At 39.4% G+C, this 22,971-nt stretch overlaps 1 protein-coding gene and 1 long non-coding RNA gene across 3 annotated transcripts; one reads left to right on the top strand and one right to left on the bottom strand.

Annotated features, from left to right (window-relative positions):
- Positions 1-506: 506 nt before the first annotated feature.
- On the bottom strand, positions 507-22,968 carry LOC130680563 (uncharacterized). The gene is made up of 5 exons (XR_008993566.1): positions 22,831-22,968; positions 4,236-4,423; positions 3,325-3,668; positions 932-1,111; positions 507-770 (listed from the first exon to the last, which is right to left on the bottom strand). It is a non-coding gene; the product is annotated as an uncharacterized LOC130680563 (long non-coding RNA).
- On the top strand, positions 848-16,856 carry ZNF605 (zinc finger protein 605). 2 transcript variants are annotated; one of them, XM_057491301.1, is made up of 4 exons: positions 848-1,027; positions 4,701-4,821; positions 5,058-5,150; positions 8,405-16,856. In XM_057491301.1, exons 1-4 carry the CDS (start codon positions 1,013-1,015, stop codon positions 10,195-10,197), a joined length of 2,022 nt encoding a protein of 673 aa, XP_057347284.1. In that variant the 5' UTR covers positions 848-1,012; the 3' UTR covers positions 10,198-16,856. The 2 variants fall into 2 exon arrangements, with proteins under 2 accessions (XP_057347284.1, XP_036777840.1); XM_036921945.2 differs by lacking the exon at positions 4,701-4,821 and having other exon boundaries at positions 911-1,027.
- Positions 22,969-22,971: the final 3 nt, after the last annotated feature.

Below are 22,971 nucleotides of genomic sequence, written 5' to 3' on the forward strand. Positions count from 1 at the left end.
AAATGCTGGGAGCAACTGTTCAGCCCTTGCCATTTCCATGGTTCCCTAACTCAGCAGGGATTTTTGTCTGTCTCCATGACCACTTGGAAGCCTGTGGCCTTTGCTGTTCCTACTGACTGCTGAGGGAAGGGCAGGTAGTATTTGTCCCAGTATAAGCTGAGAGGAAAGCAATATAACATGTTTCCTTGGGCCTCTCCTCTTGCTACCTTCTGTTCTATGCTGTAGCTGCAGACCTGTACCCAAGCTGTCAGCTTCATTGCTGCCTCAGGCTCCCCCAGGGTCTCTCTTCTTTTTACTATTTCCCTGAGTTCCTCTGATCTATGTACATTTTCCTTTTGCTCCAGAGCTGATTTTGGAGTAGAAAGCCAGTAACTTCGACTACATCACTATTTTGATCTAAAAGCCCTTTTCTGTTTACCATCCTGCCTACAAATGAGTTGTATTTACTCAGTAGTATCTCTGCAAGTAATTTCACTTAAGTATCCCCAATAAATATTGCTGCAAAATGAGAGAGCCAAGACTGTATTTCCAGACATGGTTGATGTCTTCTGCAGAGAGGATTGGTGTGGTGCTTCTCCCGTTGAACCAGTGAGGCAAGGGGCTTCACTCTGTCATTCACAGGTGGGAGCCAGGGCTGTAGAGTGTAGTGTGTGGTGCAGATCTGGCCCAGATGTGGTCCAGCTCAATGAGACATGCCAGGAGCTCACCTTCTATGCTGTTTCTTAACCACTAGTCCTGATTTGAGTCTAGCAAACAACTTGCCTGAGTTCCTGGTAAGAGAGAACCAGTATATAGGGTCCCAAATTAATTACATCATCTAAAATAAAATTCCCACTGCATCTCCAGGCCATGGCTCTCAGGAACAAGAGAACTCATATGAGATAAGAAAGAAGAGGCCTCAGGAGTGGAGGTGCACTCTCAGATTACAGACCTTTGACCAGAGGTCTTTCTCCAAAGCATCAGGACAGAGAGAAGTCACAGAACAGAGCAGATTTTCCACGAGCAGCAGAAAATGATTAGGTCCCAGGTGAGTTATGTGTCTTCTTCCAGCAGCTGTTTTTCTGTGGATGTGATGAAGCTCACAGGAATCTCTGCAACCAGCAGGAAAGGTCTAAATACATTTAAATCATAACCAGAAAATATAAAATTTGGGAAAGCATATGTCAAAAGAAACACGAAATAGATTACAGACCCATACAAAAGTGTTATGGTTGGAAGACAGTATGTAACAAAGAAGGTCCTCCCTTGTTAGGAGTGAACTTCCGGCTCTCCTCAGATATTCCCAGAAGCTGAGACACTAAGGGAAGCAGGTATAGTTCCATGGTTTCTTCTGTTACAAAGCAGACCACTTAACTCAGTAGAAGCAAACATTTCCTGATCATTATGTATAAAGAAAACATTCTCAAAACTATTTATGTAGATGATCTAACAGACAAGAGTCTTAAATAGCAACCTTATAATAAATAAGCCCTGTAATAAATGAACATACTTCTTGGGGCTATTCTAGAATTCCTTACTGTGAGCTAGGGCATGGATCTGAAGGAGAGCTCAGGACACAGCTTGTTAGAGGGCTGGAACAGGCCTGGAGTACAGCCCCTCACTAGGAAAAACCTGAATCATCGGCAGAACTAATCATTACAGAACCTACAGATGGCCCCTAGAAACTGTCTATTAGAATTCAGGCACACTTAGGTGCAAGTGTCTTTGCTGCTGTTGGCCAGCCAGGCACGAGGGTCTCTGCCTTCCACTCTGCTTCCTCACTTTCAGACATAAGGAACAGATTGTAGTTCCCCTTCGCCTTTCAGAACAGTTCTCTTCTGCCTAGCTAGCCTTCCCCTGTTCCCTCCCAGCAGTTTTCCATGCTGTTGAGGCACCTTCGGTGACACTGACAGCACACACACATAGGCCCTATCTAGGGCAATACCCACATTCCAGGGGCTATCCTCTCACGGCTACAGGGGGGCGAGCATGTCTGCTTGCTCTGGGCTAACAGGCTTATTAGGAGCAGAACTGGTTCTTATCTGAATGGTCTGTCCCCACAGGGGCTTGCCTATGGTATCACTATAGTCCAAGAGGTAGGTAGGTTGGTTAATGGTCTTCCAAGTACCCCTCTCTAATGGCCCTGATTTTAGCAGTTCCTGCCAGGGCCTGGGGGAAAAGTTTAGCAGGTGGACAATATGCCAAGACCAAGAGTACCTCCAGTAAGGACCAGAATAATAGTTCTCTGGAGCCTGTGGTACGCTGGCTGCACACCAGGCCTGGTGTGGGGAGGGAGGCCTGGTGTATAGCCCTCATGAGGCCTGCCAGGGAAAGCCTTTGTAATTGCCTGTGGTTAGGCCTGAAAAATCCTGGTTTTTAACTAGGAACTGGACTCCTCATTTGCATGTTAAAACGTATATATTAATGACTCCGTTCACAGTCAGGACTTGGCAGTCCCACCTCACCAAAAGAACTCCCTGACTCACCTCCCTCATCCCTGACTGCTAGAAACAACGGATCTGTTCTCACAATTACGCCTTTTCCAGAGTGTCACAGGATGGAATCGTAACTGCAACCTTTGGCTCTGGCTTTTCTCACATGTATCTCTGATCCATCCCTGCTCTTTGCATCAGTAGTTAGTTCCTTTTATTGCTGTGCTGTGTCACTGGATGGTGTCCTGCCATGTGGAAGCACCAAGGTGTGTAGCCATTCACTTTGTAGAACATCTTGGTTGCTTCCAGTTGTTAGCAATTGTGTTCATCAGCACACAGGCTTGAACATGTTTTCAGGTGAGCATAAGTTTTCACTTAGGTGGGAACATACATAGGAGTGGGATGGCTGGATTGTGTGGTGAGTCTGTGTTCAGCTTCATGAGAAGCTGCCAGGACATCTTCCAAAGCCACCAAACCATTTTGCGTTCCTACCATCACTGAGAGTTGCTCTTGCTCCACATGCTCACTGGCATTTGTAGGCTATGTTTTTCTTTTAACTCCAGCCATTTTGTAGTATATAGTATCTCTTTATAGTGTCAATTAGTATTTTTCTATTGACATATGATGGTGAACACCTTTTCATGTGTTAAATTTCTGACTGCATCTTATATTTTCTGAAATGCTTTCTCAGATAAGTGATTTACAAATATTTTCTCATAGTCTGTGCCTTGTTTTTTTCTTTCTCTTAACAGTGTCTTGCACAGAGAAAAAAATTTTAATAAGTCCAATTTATAAATTTTTTTCTTAAATTCACCATGTATTCAGTGTTGTATCTAAAAACTCATGGCCAAACCCACGGTCGTGCAGGTTGTCTCCTTTTTTCTCCTAAAAGCTTTATAGTTTTATGTTTTACCTTGAGGTCTGGGATCCATTTTGAGGTATGCATTGAGGTTTATTCTTTAGCTTATGGGTACACAGTTCTAGCACCATTGATTGAAAAGACTCCTTCCTCCATGGAATTGCTTTTGCTCCTTTGTCACAAATCAAATGGGTGTGTTTGTGGGGGTCTACTGCTGGGCTCTCTTCTCTGTGTTGTTCACCCATGTATTTATCACTTCATGAGTATCACCTGTCTTGAAATCAGGTGGTGAGCCCTGCAGCTGTGTTTGCTGTTCTAGTGCCTTTGCCTCTGTCCTCATCCCCTGCAGGTACTTGTTTCATGGCTTCTGTGACCTTATTTCCTCTGACCTGAAAAGACTGAAAAATATTTGAGAACATGATTTTTTACTCATCTTTATATTTATAGCATCTATTACAGTTCTGGGGCCCTTAATTGCCCAATATATGTGTTCTCTAGAAGGTCTCTAAAGGAGCTGGCTAGTTGTCTCTATTTGCAAGTGGAACCACACTGGAGGGAGGAGAGCTTTTAGATATATCAATGTGGTTTTGGTTTTGATGGTGACTGAGAAATTTTACTGTCATTTAGCAGATAGAGGCCATGCATGCCAAAGGTTTTACACTGCATGGGGCAATCTTGCTCAGCTAAGGATTTTTCCCAAATACCAGTAGTACCTTCTTTGAGAAACACGATACTGATTTAAACACAGCTTATTCCAATTTCTTACTCAGTGGATAGATGGGAGGATAGATGAATGAATTCATATATTTTAATAACACTTTTGTTTCTCTCTCCAAGTGTAATGTGGGATTAGGATATTATGTTAGTTATCCATTGCTACTATGTAACAAATTACCCAAACCTCAGAGGCTGAAAACACAGTTATCTCACAGTTCCTGTGGGTTGGGAATCTGCCAGCTGCTTACCCATTTGATTCTGGCTCAGGACTCACACGACCCTGTAGTCGAGCTGTTGAGAAGGGCTGCAGTCACCTCCAGATTCAACAGTGTGGTGACCCTTTTGAGGCTCATTCACAGGGCTCTTGGCAGGCCTCCCCATTCCTGTGCAGGGACTTGTCCACAGGGCTGCCTCACAATACAGCAGCTGGATTTCCCTAGAGGGGGCAAAAGAGGATTCCCAAGATGGAAGCCACCTTCTTCAGTGACCTAATCTTGGAAGTGATGTTGTATCACTTCTGCCCTGTTCTGTTTAGTGCAAGTGAGTCAGTAGGTGCAGCCCATATTCAAGAGGTGAGAATTATGCAAAAGCATGAATACCAGCAGTTAGGAGTCACTGGGGCCAATTTAGCGGCTGCCTATCACTGTAGAGCAGAAAGCCTATGTTCTACAATGAGATTCACTTCAGATTTAACAGGAATTATGTTTTTCTAGATATCGTTTGAGGATGTGGCTGTGGATTTCACATTGGAAGAGTGGCAGCTACTTAATCCTTCTCAAAAGAACTTGTACAGAGATGTTATGTTGGAGAACTATAGCAATCTAGTTTTTTTGGGTAAGAATATCCTTATGTAATGTAGTGTGTGCCCAGTAACTGTGGGGCCTCTGTGATGTTTACTGATTTTTGGATTTATGTTTCAGGTATCAAAGATGCATTGACTTCTATACACAACTGAAATATTTTTGTTCAATTGCTTTACTTTATAGTCTTTGTAGTAAAATATTATTCATGTTTAAGAGTCCCTCATCCCAAGCAGTTAGGTCCAAGTTAATTGTGTTTCCAATTAACAGGTTTTCAAATTATCAAACCTGACGCAATTTTGAAGCTGGAGCAAGAAGAGCCATGGATGATAGATGAAGAAATCCTAAGTCAAAACTTTTCAGGTGAGAAATAATAATTGCATACAGTGAAAGTTATGTCTCAAGCTTTTGATGGCACTTTTGAAATGTTATTTATAAAACTGTGTTTTAAGTTCCTACGTCTTTAGAGTTGACTCAGGACTAGTGACATGAGATCCTAATGATCTTTAATGTTCTCTATTTCCTGGTCAGCACCTGATCAGATGTGTACTCTTAGCATGGAGGCAATGATGCGATATACTCCCTCTTACCTATCCAGAAGCACAAGTTGATGGCCAGTCATTTAGGACCTTACTTTCCTGTGTAGGGCTCTTCCTAGCTTCTCAATCTCCTTCTTTCCCTCCTGCCTCAGTCCTACCTACACAGGTAGGCTTCTTTCCTCCTCTTTAAGAACTCATAAATTTTTCTCAATTTAGGTAACACTGATTCCTTTAAGTTTCCTTTATTATTTTTATTTTCTCTCTCTACTTTGCCAGTTCTGTTTTAAACCCTCAGAAGGTGAACCCATGGGTATGGAATAAAAGTCAAATTCCTTAAACACAGAACAGGTTCTGCCTCTTGCCTGCTTTGTGCAGACTGAACTCTGCAGGCAGCTTCCAGGGCATCTTTCTGGTGCAAAGTTTGTTGTTTAACTTCTCTAAAGCTTCTCATTCTTCCCAGTCACTGAATCTGCTGGGCTTGAAGACCCATGACCTGCTCTATGATATTTTAGCTCCATTATGTTGAAGATCCTGATGGCATGGCAACATTGTATCTATCCCTTTTTTCCTTTGGTCACCTCTGAACTTATTTCTTCCTCCTGTCCCTTAAACATTTTTCTCTGCATTTGGCCTTTGATTATAGAGTGCCTTCCCTGTTTAGACACTATCACTCTCTTCAGTTTGAGTTCCTATTTTCATCTCCAGTGAATGTTCTTTAAGGAACATCAAATAGTTCTTTAGTGTAAAGGTTTTCACCTAAGCAAGTATCTCAGCTCACCTTGGGAAATATTAAAAATTACAAATGTCTAGTCACCATTCATATGGATTATTAGGTCTGGGTACATGAAGTTTGGAAAAACTGTGAAGATAGCTTTTAAATCCCCTCATTAATTTGTAGTCATTGGTATTGTGTGGAATGAGAGGAACTCAGAGAACATAGAGCCATGAAATAACCTTGCAGGAACAGAGAATTTTAATTTAGAAGAAAATATAAACTATCAATAATAGTATTTAAACTGAAGCATTTGCTAAAATGCAAAGTTAATTTTCAAGATTAATGATACAGGAAGGAACTGCTTTAGAAGTTCAGTAGTAAGTGGACAGTGTTTATCCTACTGTATACTGAGGGCTTATTGTGTGCTATATGCTATGTAGTGGAGATGCATCAGTGACAAATACACACCTGTTCCCTGTCCTCAGGGTTTACATTCTAGTGGGACAAAAAGGAGTAAGATGATTGCCTATTTGATAAGTATTGAGAAGGAAGTAAACAGGGTATTTATTAGTGTGCCTTTAAAATGATGCTTAGACTTACATGAGCCAGGATGCTGAAAGCTGGGGAGAACATGCCAATAGATGGGACAGCATGTGCAAAGGTACTGAGACAGAAAAGGCCTGTGGGATCAAAGGGTGGGAATCCAGTGTTGCTGATAAGTAGTGAGCAAGAGTGCTGTGGAAGGATGTCAGAAAAGTGGGAAAGAGCTAGGGCATGTGGGCATATGCAAGCCATGGTGAAAATTTGAGTTTATCAAAGGGTTTTTAAGCAAGGATAAGATGGCCTGATTACATTTCTAAAGATTACTGGCTGCTATGTGGAGACTAGAATTGGGAGGGAACAGGACTGGAATTAGAATATGAGTTTGAAACATGGTGAACTGAAGGCAGAATGGACTGAAGAAACAGAAAAGGTGGGAACACACCTGTACTTTGACCTACAAGAACACCAGTAAAAGCCCACTTGCTTCCCAAAATGACAAGATTTTTTTGATACAGTTGAAATACTTTAATAATGTTTTATATCATTATTAATTTGAATGTTTCTTAATCTTATTTTTTTATTGTGTTTTAATTAAAAATTTTTATTTTTCTTTACTCTTACATCTCATGAAACAATTTTTTATAAATTCTGGTGGATCTCACACTTTCATGTCTATATGTGGCACTTGCTTTTAGTCTCCAGACTTCTTTCCATACTCATCTCTATTCACTTAAACTCAAAAATCCTTTCATTCTTCTCCAAATTCAGCTAAAGTTAATTTTTCATCTGAGTTTCTGATACGTTTGAGATTTAGTTAAAGCTTCCTCCCCCCAGCCAAAAGGATCCCACATAAAAGGAGTAGCTGCCTTATATTTGAGATCTTTCCAAGTCTTTCATCTTACAGAGTATGTCCTGGGAGTGTTACCTCATAATTGACAGTAAAGATTATCTATCATAAAGTAAACTTTTAAAAGATCACTTTACAGTAAATGGTTATATTGAGAATCACAAACATTTGTACTTACAGGGTAAAAAAAAATCCTAATGTTATACAAATAATCTCGTGGTTTGGAATAATTTCATTGATAGCATTAAATATAGATTCAATACATAGATTATAGATTCAGTTAAGATGTCAAAAAACCTGAATAAAAATATTGATGCTGAGCTCTGGAGAACTCTTGGATAATTCCACAAAATAGCTCTAATGATTGTGAAGTGAATATCAGTGATTCAGGTGATGATTGTGAATGAGAATGTTCTTTAAGTGTAGTGACAGTACAGAAAACTAATGTTTCTCATCTTTCAGGTGTAAAGTTGGTACCCTACATACTGCATCATTCTCAGTATTTCTTCCTTTCTAGCATTCAACAACTTACACTAATCTTGATTTTTTTGTATACTTGTTATTCTCAGTCTTCACTGTATTGTGAACCCTCTGATGGTGGTTGCTTATCTGTCCACTTCCCTGATCTTTCTCTACTAACAAGTTCTGGACACATAGTAGATAATCAGTAATTACTGTTGAATAAGTAAATTAACCACTTCAGTATTTGATTAGAAATTGCTCCAGTTTCTTTTATCTCATGATCACTGTTCCTTGAGTATATTGCCTTTTTCCTTATTTAAAAGTTCATATTTCTAAACATTTGTTATTTTAAAATCTGTTAAATTTCCAGTGCCCAGTAAGAAGACATTGTCTTTTGGGGTTTTGTTTTATTTTCTTTAACTGGGATTGTAGGTTCCATTTCAGAAGTTTTATTCAATAAGCATAATCATTGAGGGATTTACACAGTATGGTTCATTTTTTCCTTTTTTAGAAGAAGTCTGGCTAGATAATCTCAAAATGTGGCACCAAGATAATCAAGACAAACTAAAAAGTATGGAGAGAGGCCATGAATATGATGTTTCTTGGAAAATATTTCATTCAAGCATTAACTTTGTTCATTTAGCAATGAGACCCCATAAATATGGCATAGGTGAAAAAAGTTTGAAATATCCTTTTGACTTTCTCATTCCAAAAAGTAACTGTGGAAGAAAGAAACTTGATGAACTCAATAAGAAATTATTATTCTATATCAAACCTGCCCGAATTCATGGTGGAATAAAATATTGTGACTGCAATAAGTGTAGAAAAGCCAGCAGTGAAGAGTCATGGCTCATTACAAATCATATAACCCATAGAGGAGTCTATTTATGCATAGTATGTGGCAAAGTTTTTAAGAAAAAGTCTCAGTTTCTTATACATCAGAGAACTCATACAGGAGAGAAGCCCTATGGATGCAGTGACTGTGGAAAAGCCTTCTCACAGAAGTCATTGCTCACTATTCATCAAAGGACTCATTCAGGAGAAAAACCATATGGGTGTAATGAATGTCCAAAAGCTTTTATTAGGAAGTCACTGCTCATTTTACATCAGAGAACTCATACAGGAGAAAAGCCCTATGGATGCAATGACTGTGGAAAAGCCTTTAGCAGGAAGTCACAGCTTAAAAGACATCAGATAACCCATACAATAGAGAAACCCTATGGCTGCAGTGACTGTGGAAAAGCTTTCTCCCAGAAATTAAAGCTCATTACACATCAGAGAACACACACAGGAGAGAAACCCTATAAATGTGGTGATTGCGGAAAAGCCTTCTTTTGGAAATCTCAGCTCATTACTCATCAGAGGACTCACACAGGGAAAAAACCTTATGCATGCAGTGAATGTAAAAAAGCCTTCAGCAGGAACTCACTCCTTATTAGGCATCAGAGGATTCATACAGGAGAGAAACCATATGAATGCAGTGAATGTGGTGAAGCCTTCATCAGAAAACCACAACTTACTAAACATCAAATAACTCATACAGGAGAGAAGAACTATCAATGCAGTGATTGTGAAGAAGCCTTCTTTAAAAAGTCAGAGCTAATGAGACATCAAAAAATTCATTTAGGAGAGAAACCCTATGGATGTGTTGAATGTGGAAAAACCTTCTTTGGGAAGTCACAGCTCCTAACACATCAAAGAACTCACACTGGAGAGAAACCTTATGAATGCAGTGAATGTGGGAAAGCCTTCACTCAGAAGTCAAGTCTGATATCACATCAAAGAACACATACAGGTGAGAAACCTTACAAGTGCAGTGAATGTGGAAAAACCTTCAGTGAGAAGTCAAGTCTTATTCACCATCAGAGAACTCATACTGGAGAAAAACCCTTTGAATGTAGTGAATGTAGGAAAGCTTTTGCTTGGAAGCCACAGCTTCTTAGGCATCAGAGAATTCATACAGGGGAGAAGCCCTTTGAATGCAATGATTGTGGGAAAGCATTTGTTCAGAAAGTGCAGCTCATTAAGCATCAGAGAAATCATACAGGAGAGAAAACCTATGGCTGCAGTGACTGTGCAAAAGCCTTCTTTGAGAAGGCACAGCTCATTATACATCAGAGAATTCATACGGGAGAGAGACCCTATAAGTGTGTTGAATGTGGGAAGTCTTTCACTAGAAAATCACACCTTATGAGACATCAGAGAATTCATACAGGTGATAAATATTATGGATGTGGTGAATGTGGGAGTAACTTCAACAGAAAGTCACAGCTCTTGGTACATCAGAGAGACCACATAATATAGAAATCCTAAGAATGGAGTGATTTTGGAAAGCCTGCTATCCAATATCATGCCTTCTGACACTTCTGAGGGCACATTCAGAGAGAAACCCTATCAGTGCAATGACTGTTGAATTTTCTTTTGTTGGGAAGGCAAGTCTTATCAGAATTCAAAAAGGTGAGAAAAATTTAAAAAGTAGACACTATAGGAAAGCTGTCTCCCAGAAGACAGCCTATTACACATTGATGACTCATCAGTGTGGAATTCTTATAAATATTGTAATAATAGAAACCCTTTCCTTTCAGCCAAAAGTGACAGCTCGTTAAATATTCAGAAGACCTAAACAGGAGAAAGACTATTGTAGCAAGTGAGGGGAGAGCTCAAGAAAGGATAAACCATAGTACAGTAAGAATACACACAAAGTAGTTACTGAATATTATATGTTAGAGAATTCATATGGAGGAGTTGTCCTGATAATTTAAAGAAACTAATAAGCGTGGCCCTAGTAAAATAATTCTATAAGAAAGTTGTATTCATTGTATATATATTATAAATAATAATAACTTTTAAGTGGTAGATATATTTTAAGTGTGAGGACTTCTGCTTTCTGCTGTGGTGGTATAACAAAGACCAGATTAACTCTCTTGCCTTACAGTTAGAAACTGTACAATGGATATAACATAATGGGTTTAAGACATATAACAAGCACAGGTTTTTGATCCCTGGCAGAAGGTGGACACAGTGGAGTGAACCCTACAATTGCAGAGCCCTCTGTCTGGTGGCAGTTTCTAGGCTGCAGTTCAGGGAAGGGAACAAATGTGATCTTGCTGAATTGAAGAGAGTTGCTGCATTGGCATTGAGAGAGGCCCTGGTAGCTAGAATTTGCAGGGAAAAGTACTACAGAGGAGGGAGCTCCCCAGAGAGGGCTTCAGAAATCCTCTGGGGTCCCTTTCAGTCTCTGGCTTAGTACTGATCTGCATATGTGTGGAAGGAAACCTCCTGAGATCAGGAAAGGTACTGCTGGAGAGCAGAGACAATTCCTAACGATTCCTAAAAATCAGTAGAGAACTGGGAATAGTTCAGCCAGAGTAGCAACAACTTTAACACATGGGGCACCAAGTAGAATTCCCAGAAGACTATTGTCTTAGTAGTGAGCATAATTAACCCTAGATTAAAAGCTACTCAGGACCCACAATGTCTGGCATCCAAAATCTTACCTGGCATGCAAAAGAAAAATATGCCTTGTTACCAGGAAAAAAATCAGTCAGTAGATAGGAGACCTAGGTAAGACTGAAGTGACTGGAATTAGTAGACAAGGATGTTCACATAGCTTTAACAAATGTAGAGGAAACCAGGAAGCTGAAACCTGATGTGGAAGATACATTTTTGAAAGTCCAAATGGAACTTCTCAGGATGAAAACAACAGTATCTGAAAATTAAAGAAAAAAATATCTGAGTGGAATTAACAGATTAGACATAGAAGAAGAAAAAAAATAATGAACTTGAAGAGAAAGAATAAAAGCTTTCCAAATTATGTACACGGAGAAAGAGACTGAAGGAAAAACAGAGAATAGGGAATCGGTTATAGTGGTATAACGTATGTGTCATTGGAGTCCCAGGAGGAGAGGAAAGATGAGGCAGAAGGAAGTATTTGAGAAAATAATGACTGAATGTTTTCCACATATGATGAAAAGTATAACTCTACATATTTAAGATGCTCAAAAACCCAAAACAGAAGAAATCAAGGAAATCATGCCAATGGATATCATATTCAAATTGATGGAAACCAGTGATAAAAAGAACAACTATAAAACTATAAAGCACCTGGAGAGAAAAAGTCACAATACACTCATGGAACCAATGATGGCATGCTTCTAGCCATAGACTCTGCAAGCTAGAAGACAATGGAGTGAGTCCTTGGTTACTCAAAGGAAGGAAACACAAAACAAAAACCGTGCAGCCTAGAGTTCTCTTACCCACCAAAAATAGCTTTCAAAAATGAAAGCTCCCTCACCCCCGGAAAAAAGGCATTTTCTGAATAACAAAAAGAGAATTTATCACCTGTAGATCTTCCTTCATTGGGGCAGCAGGAAAATAATACTAAGTAATTTGAATCTAGAGGAGCAAATGAAGAGTTCTCAAAATGGTGATTATGTGGGTAAATGTAAAAGATTTTTTTCTCTCTTTAAAATCTTTTAAAAAGGTGATTGCTGCTTAAAGCCAAAGTAATGACAGTGTATTTTAGATTATGATCTATTTAGAAGTGTGTGACAACAATAGCACTTAAGTTTGAGTCTTTAAAAATAGATTGCATCATCTGAGTCAGAAAACTATTTTCTCAGCTCAGGATGACTTGTATTTATAACAGCTGCAAGCAGGAATTGCATGTATTTTGGATCCGCATTTGTACTAATTGCTCTGTACTCCTCCATATCGATTTTCCTCCTTTCTCTGCTCTGCATCCCCAGAGGCTGTTCTGTAGGGGCTGCTCACTAAGGTTTCTGCTTAGGTTCCAAAGTGGGCGGTGCTAGTAGGAGAATAGAGGGATGGGAGGAGAGAGAGGTTGGAGTATCTATTACTTCTCCCTTCCTTCTTACCGGACCACAGTCTTGGCAATGCCTGTGTTCTCTTATCGCTACAGCTTCCTTTGGGTACCCCCTTTTTATGGCTGTATCCCTTAGCTTTCAGTTAATAACATTCCCTTTCCTCTTATGACTTGCTTCTGGGTGCTTCCCCATCCCTGTTTGGTTTCCTTAATTCTGAACACATATCTGTAAATAGTCCCTTTATTAAATGTTCCTGAGTTATATTTTGAGTGTACCATTTGTTTTCTGTGCCCATGTGTTAAATGGTGAATGGAGAATTTAACAAAATTTTTTGAGCATCATTTACTGGTACATATGCCTCCTAGGACATAGACTGGCGTCTATCAAGATTTCCCTCACTAAATATATCAATATTTTCTCTTTGTGTTTTAACAGTTCAGTGGAAATTATAATAATTTTTTGTGGCTTTTGCTTTGCTGCAAATGTAAATGGTTCTGGAGATTACCATCTGCTATATATGCAAGTCGTCTACAGCTGTTACTAAATTCTTCTTCATAATAGAAACCAATAAAACATTTACACAGTCTTATGGTACCTCAGGGTTAGCAAACTGCAAGAAAGTATTGTTATTTATGATGTGTAAAGTGAAGGAAGAAGATAACCACTACTGAGTGAAGAAAGATGGGGTGAGGCACTATACTTCCGAGTACTCTCATTTTAAAAATTGTGCTGTGCAATTAAAATATCCTCATTCCATCTTCTGTTTTTTATTATATACAATTCATGTAATCTGTAACCTATAGATAAGATTTACCATTTCAGTAGTCAAAGTTACTGTAGAGAACATCTTCAAAGGCTCCATACCAGTGTTCATCACACTATGCCAAAAGAGAATGAACTTTTCTAGGATTAAACCAGAGTTGCTTCACTTATAATGTTATAAAGGGTAATAATTTAGGTTGAAATAGACGACCAAAGAGGCCCAATGTAGATAGTACCATCCCCCATCACTTGTCAGATCTCTCTTAAGAATTTCGCCTCTCTATATCCTCCCTCACCCAGTCATTCTTTCCTGCTGTTGTACAGCCCTCTTTTTTGAAGAGTTGCCATCAGGATACACAGCAGGATTTTCTCCTTCAGTTGGACTTGCATTTCAATCTGCACTTAGAAGGAGCTCTTCATGCAGGTTTTCCATTTTGTGCAACTCCAAGAGGCACTATTCACAATCTGTTAATAAATTTGCTTATCACTCTGGTCCTGTCTTTAAGGAGTTAGCTAGTGAATGAAATAATTGTTTAATACTTAGGCATAATTGGACCATAACATCATGACAGTTCCCTGTAATTATTTCTCTGTACTAGTACTATATGATCTATAGATGACTGTAAAGTAGTTTCTACCACCAGGATCTCCCTGGTCCCCTTTATTTGCCAATATAGTGGAGGGAAAAGCCATTCTCCATTCTCACCATCTTAGAAAATTTTATCTCATGATCTCTGCCTGCAACTTAGAAGTAGGCAGTGTTAACATGTCATGACCAGCTCAAAAGAATGAAATAAGTTTACATGTACTGTTTCCTCCCAGCACCACACACCACACACCCCATTGCCACATTAACTCACAAACCTTAATAAGTAGTCAGTTTGTTCTGAGGCAACATTTGTGGATTTGGTAATGCTATTTGATAATTCTTTCGTTTGTGTGGTCTTTGTTGGGGGAGCACAGTTGTTACTCAGTGTGTCCAGGTATTTAACAATACCTAAATCATTAGAGGTGCCCAACAAAGAGAATGTAGTTGTAGAAGCAGTCACTAGTAAGGTGAAATGAGGAGAGAAATACAAGTGAACTGGCATTTGTAATTTGGAGTTCTCATTTAAAGTATTCCTGCCATTAAAATTATTTATAAAACACATCAAGCTCAGCCTCATATAAAGGTAGGAGAAGCAATTAACTTTTGTTGTTTATAATAATAGTGTGATCATATGAAGGGAGCCTTTAAACCGTGACCTGCTGTCACTGCAGCCATCCAAGTGGTAATGTGGGTTTATCCCCAACCATGATTTTTACAGGGCTGCTCTGAGGGCATATGCAAGTTATATGCATTTATCCTATTTATATGTTTGTCTAAAGCCAAATGGGTTAAGTGATGATGTCTGAGATATGGGACCAGCCATGCTTCTCATACAAGGACAGATCAAATACTTAAGGAAAGGTCAGGCTGCTGTTCTTTCTGTGAGGAGCAATCTCTAAGCTGCTGCTACTTGTTTCCACTGACGGTGCATCTAGAGATCAAGGCGCCTGAGGAGGCTGTGCTAGTGCAGACCTGTTGCTGACACTCTCTTCTCTGCTATGTTTGGGAAGAAAATCTCTGCACCCATGTTTACTGAGTAAACTGTTTAGTGAATTAATATGTGCATGTGGTCATTGGAAACTACACTCTAGCTTCCATTACAAATAGGTATCCCAAACTAAGTCAGCTCCTGCCAGTTTCCAACATACTGTGATCTAGATACACCTAAAACATAGAGAGAAAAGTGCCTCCGATGAGTAGTGTGGTTGGCATGTTAAGAGTTAATGCTCTGCCCACCCCTTAGCTCACCCATCTGGGGCCTGGGTTCTGTGTAGAGGGAAAATGGCTTACTTTTTAAACTGGGGACTCCTGTATCCCCTGAGGCCGAAAAGATTAGGATACTCAGAGATTGCACCAAGAGTAGAAAAAAAAGTAGAGATGAGGCATGGCGTGTGGGGAGACTCACCCACACCTGCTCTGTGCCTCTGCAAGAGGAGGGCTGGGAGGACCACTGACTGGAGGTTGGGAATCAAATCAGGTATCACCTACTCCCTCCCCCTTAACACGGATGGGTTGTGTCTGGCCCAAGATCAGCAGCAGTACCAGGCCTGGATCCTCCCACCACCCCATGTCCCATGCTCTGCCAAGAGAAGACAGCTGTCCTTGGCTTCCTTTCTTGGTGCTTTCCACCCCACAAGCCTGAGCGCAGTCTGGTTCCTGCTTTGATCAGTACCTTCATGTGGGTGTTAAATTACACACTTGTGCCTTGCTGAGAGGCTTTCCAATGGAAGGAATCAGAATCACTAACTGGCACTTGTTAACGCAGTGGCACCTTTCAGGGATGTGTGTGTACATGCATGTGCTTGCATTAAGCGAGCTCTGTGCTTAGGTCTTTATATATATATATATACGCTTTTAATTCCTTTTTACTGTTTACTCATTAAGTGTTTAGACCATCATTTTACTCTAAGCTACTTGAGTTCACCAAGGTCATAGAGCTACCAGGTGGCAGAGTTGAGTTTGAACCTTTCTACTCCCCAGAAGCAAAGTGCTGTTGTACTGCTATTATGCCATACTTATAAAACAGCTAATTTCTCCAGCAGCTTAAAGTCCTTACATTTTTTCATAGACTAAACTCAGATTAAGGGTCTAAAAAGATCAGGAACACAAAGGCAACCTCATTTGCATTATAGCCATTTTGCTGCTGTGTGGTTTTTGACAAATTAAGCTTTTTGCGTTTCCCAGTTTTCCAATTTAAAATTAAAGTGATACTGTAGTGGTCTTGCAGTATCTGATATAGAAAAACATACAATAGAGATTATCAACAAAATTATTAACACATTCTTTGAAAAAGCTGATTAAGTGATGAATCTCAAAAAGCTTGAGAAAAATAAGCAAACTAATAAAGTTTTCAAAAATTAGAGGAAATTATGACAGCTCTAGGCTAAAAATATGAAAATTTAGATCAAGTGGATGCTTTCTTCAGAAAATAGATCAGACTCACTTTGAACATGAATAAAGAAATCCAAAATATCCTTAGCATACTGAATCTAGCAATATATTAAAAACAATAGTGACAAGTAAGTTTATCCTAGGATTGAAACAATGGGTTAATTTTAGAAACTGTTACTATGAAATAACACATTCACATTAACAAGCTTAAAGATAGTAAATTGAAGTATATGATAAAGGGCTCAATTCCAATTCTTTCTTAAGAAAAATCCTAATGGGAAAGAGCTTGTTAAACCAGCTGGTGGTGTTTGGTACTCCTCTCGCATCATCCTTAGTGATGAAATCTAATCTGTTTAAAAAATCTCCTTAAGTAAAAGATGAATACAAGATAAGAACGATCACCGCTTTTATTATTTTTATCAAACATATGCATGCTGTTATGTGCACTGAACATTTATGTCCTCCCAAATTTTTGTGTTGGAGCCCTGATTCCCAATGTGATGGAATTAAGATGAGGCCTTTGAGAGGTGACTAGGCTTAGATGACATCACAAGGGTGGGGCCCCTGATGGGATTAGTGCCCTTAAAGAGACACCACACCACTGTGCTCTCTCCCTGCCAAGTGAAGACACAGTGGAAAGTGGCTGTCTGCAAAACAAGACCTGTCAAAACCCTGACCTTAGACTTCTGGACTCCAGAACTGTGAGAGTAAAAGTTGCGTAAGTCACTTGTTCTATGATACTTCATTATGGCAGCCCAAGCTAAGACACATGCATATACTTAATGAAACAAGTAATTTCTATGTTATGGAAAATGCAGCTTTCTTCCTTCCTGTCCATCTATCTTGCTTTTCTTTTTTTACGTACTTTATTATGTATATGAAGTACAAAAGCATGCAAAACCAGAATATTGTTGAGGGATGGGTATTTTTGGGGTAAAATCATGAAGAAAATCAAGGGAATAATCAACAAAAATTTAGGAAGGGGACAGATGGGGAAGGTGCACAAGGGGCTTCAATGGTATGGATTGTCATCTATCTTGCTTTTATGATTTGAGGCACTATCTACTGATTTCTTGTTATGGGAGTTGAAGATTTGTCTTCACTTCTGCAAGCACATGCTCTTCTCATCTCTTCATGCTCCCAAAATAGTTACATTCTAATGGTGAGGACAATATTGAATATTGACATGATTATGTAAGAAAATTTTCTTAGCAGTTTGAATGCAATATCCCATTATCTTTCTGGGATAGCTTTCCTGATTTTCAATCCTTTCTATATGGCCTTTTTTCTCCCTTAAACCTATTAGATTTTATTTTTGTCTCCAGTGTTCTGATAATTCTCAATGGTATTTGTTTGACCAAAGTTTTTTCATTTTTAGAAAAAATTTACATGGGAATAATTTCAAACTTACAAAAAGTTGCATGAATAAAAATATAGCATATAGAACACCTGAACATCCTTTACCCAGATTCACATAAAGATTTCACCCCAATTTGCTTATTTGCATATTATCTTACATTTTTGCATGTGTGTGTGTGATATTATTTGAAAATTGTATAAATTGACCTTTACCCCCAAATATTTAATGTGCCTTTTCCTAAAAGATATTTTCTTACATAACTCGAGTGTAGTTATCAACTCCCCCATCAACTTTTACTAGTGATACAATTATTTGATCTACTGTACGTATTCCACTCGTCAAATGACCCATTAACACAAATTTGTACAGACAGATCTATGTAATCCCGATAGTGTAGATAGTCCTACTGATACTCTCTGAAGAATTCCCACTAATAACTCAAGCCTATTTAAAAATGAGCAAGAGATCTGAACAGACACCTCACCAAAGATGATATATAGAGATGGCAAATAAGCACATGAAAAGATGCTCATCATGTCATTAAGGAACTGCAAATTAAAACAATAATGAGATACCTTCACACACCTATTAAAATGGCTAAGATCCAAAACAATGACACCACCAAATGCTGGTGAGGAAGGGGAGCAACCGGAACCCTAATTCATTGTCAGTGGGAATGAAAAATGGAACAACCACGTTGCAAGACAGTTTGGTAGGTTTTTTATTTGTTTTGTTTTTATAAAACTAAACATGTTCTTACTATGTAATCCAGCAATCATACTACTTGGTATTTACCCAAATTAATATTTCCACATGAAATTTCATGAGTATTTCATGTCTAACATGAAAACATACACATGAACATTTGTAGCTTTATTCATAATCACTGAAACTTGGAAGCAACCAAGATATTCTTCAGTTGGCAAATGCATAAACAAAAAGTGGGACATCCATATAAAGGTATATTATCCAGAGATAAAAAAATGAACCATTAAGCTATAAAATGGGGGGATCTTGAAAGCATATTGCAAGGTGAAAGAAGCCAATCTGCAAAGGCTACATACATACTGTATAACTTGATATGATATGCTAGAAAAGGCGAAACTGGAGACAGTGAAAAGATTAGTGGTTGCTAGGAGTTGGTGGGCAGGTGAGGGTAGGAGGTACAAATAGGTTGAGCACAGTGACTTTTTAGAGCAGTGAAACTAATCCGCATGAGAATGTAATCAGCATGAGACTTGTCAAAACTCTTAGAATACAGAACACAAAAAGTGAACCCTTATGTAAACTATGGACTTATGTTAATAATAGTGTGTCAATATTAGTGTATCAATTGTGACAAATGTACCATAGTTATATAAGATGTAACTATATCAGAAATTGGGGGTGGGGCAATGGAGTACAAAGGAGCTGCACTTTCCAATCAATTTTTCTGTAAACCTAACTGCTCTAAAAAAATAGTCTATTACAAAACAACTAAACAAAAGCCATAAAAAATAAGAATATTACAAGTTGGTCTTACTCATGGATATAGATTCAAAAATCCCCAATTAAATGTTAACAAAGTGAATCAATATACATGTATTTATGAATATGTGTATATACACAATAGGCATATTTTTCTATACTTACATTTGATCATTTGGGTTTATCCTAGAAATACATAGATGGTTGAATATTAGAAAATATTAGCAATATGCCATATCAGCAAATTTCAAAATAGACAATAAGTATATAATCTTCTCAATAGATGCTGAAGATACCATTCTAAAAATTTTAATATTCAATGTTAAAAAGTGAAAAGAAAAGAAAATTATTTTCAAACTAGGAATAGAAGGAAAGTTCCTTAACCCAACAAAGTATTTGTACTAAAAGCTTATAATAAATACATTTCTAAGATTCCTTTCCAGTGAGGAAGGAATCAAATCTGCCTGGTAGCACTGCTTCTGTTTAACACTCTTGAGAAAAATTCACCATGCAAGTCAGAAAAGGTACTATTCACAATAAAAAGTGGTTTATAAATTCAACTGTATCAAAATTCAAATCTTTACTACAAAACACCACCATAAACAAAATGGTAAGTCTAGCAACAAATCAGAAGGAACTTACAATAACTGCACAAAATTAGTATCCAGAGTCTATAAAAACTTACTATAAATCTGAGAAAAAGTAAAATAACTCAATAGAAAAGTTGACAAAAGCTCTTCACAGAATATTGGAAGAGTGGACTAATGGGAGCTCTCATCCCTTGCTGCTCATAATGTAACTTGTTATAAACACTTTGCAGAGGAATTTGGCACAATATAGCAAAAATTAGGGGTAGTCACATAATCAACCCAGGAGCTCATGCCCCCAAAGAAACACTTCCACATGAATACAAGGAAATATGTACAAGAATGTTCCTTGAAGCAAAGTTTGAATAAGTTGCAAAAGTAAACATTACTTTTGATCAAGAAAGTAAAAACCTGGGAGGACAGTGGCAAACTAAGCTTGCTGCAAAGTTAACAAGAACTGTTTATCACAAGAACTAAATTTTCACAACATCCCTATTTGAGTGCCTGCTTGCTTTCTTCCTGAGAAAACTTTATCTCTAAAACCGTAAGCTATCATACATTTTTCAGTTTGATAGTGTATCAGTAAGAATAAGATATCCCACTATTACCTGGAGGATCTAAATCACTTTGACCCAGAGAAGCAACCTCATTTCCAACCAGTGGCACTGCTTCAGATAAGGGGGTGTGTCTTGACACAGCCGTCCAGTCATCTCAACTTTGAAGTTTCCTAGGAAACCAGACCCTGGGCCTACCTTACATTCTAGATGACTTGTTGTTCCCTTTACATATACTTTGTTTTGCTATCAAACACTGCTTCGTGTAAAATTCACCTTTCACCCATATCCTGTACTTATTAATCTCTTCTTTTTTTGGAAAGATGACCCATATTTTCTCAGGTATTTATCTTCCCTCATTACAATGAGTAAATAAATTGAACTTGGTTGCTTCACAGGTTTGTCCCTGGTGAGAGACAAAGTTTCTAGGCTGTCTGGGCTAGGAGATAGTTAAAAACAAAACAGAAAGCTAAAAACAAAAGGCACTAAATGTCCAACATCAGAGTATATACATTATGGTATATTCCTAAAATGAAACACTACACAGGAGTTAAAATGAATGAGCTGTACCTATATTCATTCATATAGGCAATTTTCAAAACCTAATGTTGAGTTTAAGAAAAATATTAGAACAATGTTGCATCCTTTCACCCATGTAAGTTAAAACAGAAAACATGCTATAGACCGAATGTTGTGTCCCCTCAAAATTCATGTTGAAACCTATCCCCAGTGTGATGGTATCTGAAGATGGGGCCTTTCTGGGAGGTGATCAGGTCATGAGGGTGGAGCCCCCAGAGAGCTCTGGCCCCTTCTGCCATGTGAGAGCACAAATGATGGCCCTTTATGAACCAGGAATGGGCCTCTCACCAGACATCAAATCTGCTGGCACCTTATTCTTGGACTTCCCATCTTCCAGAACTGTGAGAAATTTCTGTTGTTTATAAGCCACCCAGTCTATGGTATTTCGTTAGAGCAGCCCAGACTAAGACATCCCTACATACAATCTTCATGTTCTAAAACTATAGATACACGGAATGGAAGGCCCTGAAGATGTATTAGAGCCATCTCTCCTTGGGCTGGGGAGGGATGGCTAAAGAGAAGGGGACAGGTAAGTGGGACAGATGTATGGAGCTAATGAGCAGAATACCATAGGTTTTGTTTCCTTTATTAAAATACTTAAAACCAAGTATGAACAAATATAATTTTTAATAATTTGGGGGTGAAAAATACCAGGGTGTGTGTACATTATTCTCAGTATTTTTGTGGATTTAAAATGTTTACAAATTAAGTAGAAAAATAGTGGCCACTCAGGAGCAACAATAGCTCTGCCCATACAATGACTTATTATCTAACTTAGTATTGGCCATAAATACCCAGTCATAAATTAGCCTTCTTAGTTTACCTCCACTTTGTGGCACTATCCAAGAGAAGAGATCATGCTGTAGTTATGTGCCTAAATGTAGCATGAAGAGCTGTGGTATGATAGCCCCTGAGTTACGGCAGAATGTTAATTACACACACTGTCCTTGTATGTCCTGAATCTGAGCCAAACGGAAGAGATGCACAGCACTCAGGTGAAACTGACAGGCACCTCTGGGCTGCGTCTGACCACTGTCCCCGTGGTATAGAAACTTGTCACCCAAGAAACCTGGGACTGTCCCTTTGGCTCAGCTTCATCCCAGTTCTGGGAACGGCCCGCCCTGCGTAGATGGACCCAGACCTGGGGGAGCGCCCAGTGCCAGGCAGGCCCTGGTTCCGGGTGCATGCACGGCCTTCAGTCCCTCACACGACACCACTGAAGCACAGTGTCAGAAAAGTACTGCTTACCTTTTTTGATTTAAAGGAAAAAAGTAAAAAATGGGCTAAAATATAAGTTACACAAAGGAGTATACAGTGGAAGAAGTCTTCCTCATTCCCTTGATTTCTAATCTCTCTTCCCAAGGCGGCCACTATTTCCGGTCCCTCCTGATATATCTGAACATACGAACGTGTCTTTTTACCCAAGCGGGTGCCTACTCCAGATCTGAAACCCCATTTCGGGGCTCTCCAGCAGCGCAGACACTTGCCTGGCCCCTCCGGACCCCGGTGCCCGCTGCTTGTTCGCCCCTCAGCACCCTGTCCACGCTGTCCCCCAAGGCGGCTGCGAGGCCAGGACGAGTGGGTGCAACGGCGCGGCCGGGTTTGCACTCGGCGCTCGCAGAGGTGCTCCATTCGTGGGCGATCTTCGCTCCCCAGACAGATGGACATGGATATCCGAGTTTGGATGTGCACTTATCTCGCCTAAGTAAGGGGAGCCGTCGCTTCGCACAGCTAAAGGCCATCTGCATTCCCGACACCGCTAGGAGAATCCGTTTCGGACGCCCACGCTCTACATTTCTCTGTCCCTTTTGCCCCGACTTACCATGGCGCCGGCCGCAGCTACATCCGAGAGCCCCTAAGACGAAGTCTCCGGTCCACCATCCAAGATGGCGCCCAGGCCCACAGCCTTCCGTCTACGCACGCTCCGATAGCCCGCACACCTCTCGATGTTCCGCTCTAGCTG

The sequence above is a fragment of the Manis pentadactyla genome, chromosome 14, assembly GCF_030020395.1.
Source record: "Manis pentadactyla isolate mManPen7 chromosome 14, mManPen7.hap1, whole genome shotgun sequence".
In the NCBI taxonomy this organism is placed as follows: Eukaryota; Metazoa; Chordata; class Mammalia; order Pholidota; family Manidae; genus Manis; species Manis pentadactyla.

Bases quoted from the DNA above. Each gene is read 5' to 3' on its own strand.
- ZNF605 (XM_057491301.1), top strand. The intron at 4,822-5,057 runs GTAAGAATATCC...TCCAATTAACAG, and splicing joins TAGCAATCTAGTTTTTTTGG to GTTTTCAAATTATCAAACCT. The intron at 5,151-8,404 runs GTGAGAAATAAT...TTCCTTTTTTAG, and splicing joins CCTAAGTCAAAACTTTTCAG to AAGAAGTCTGGCTAGATAAT.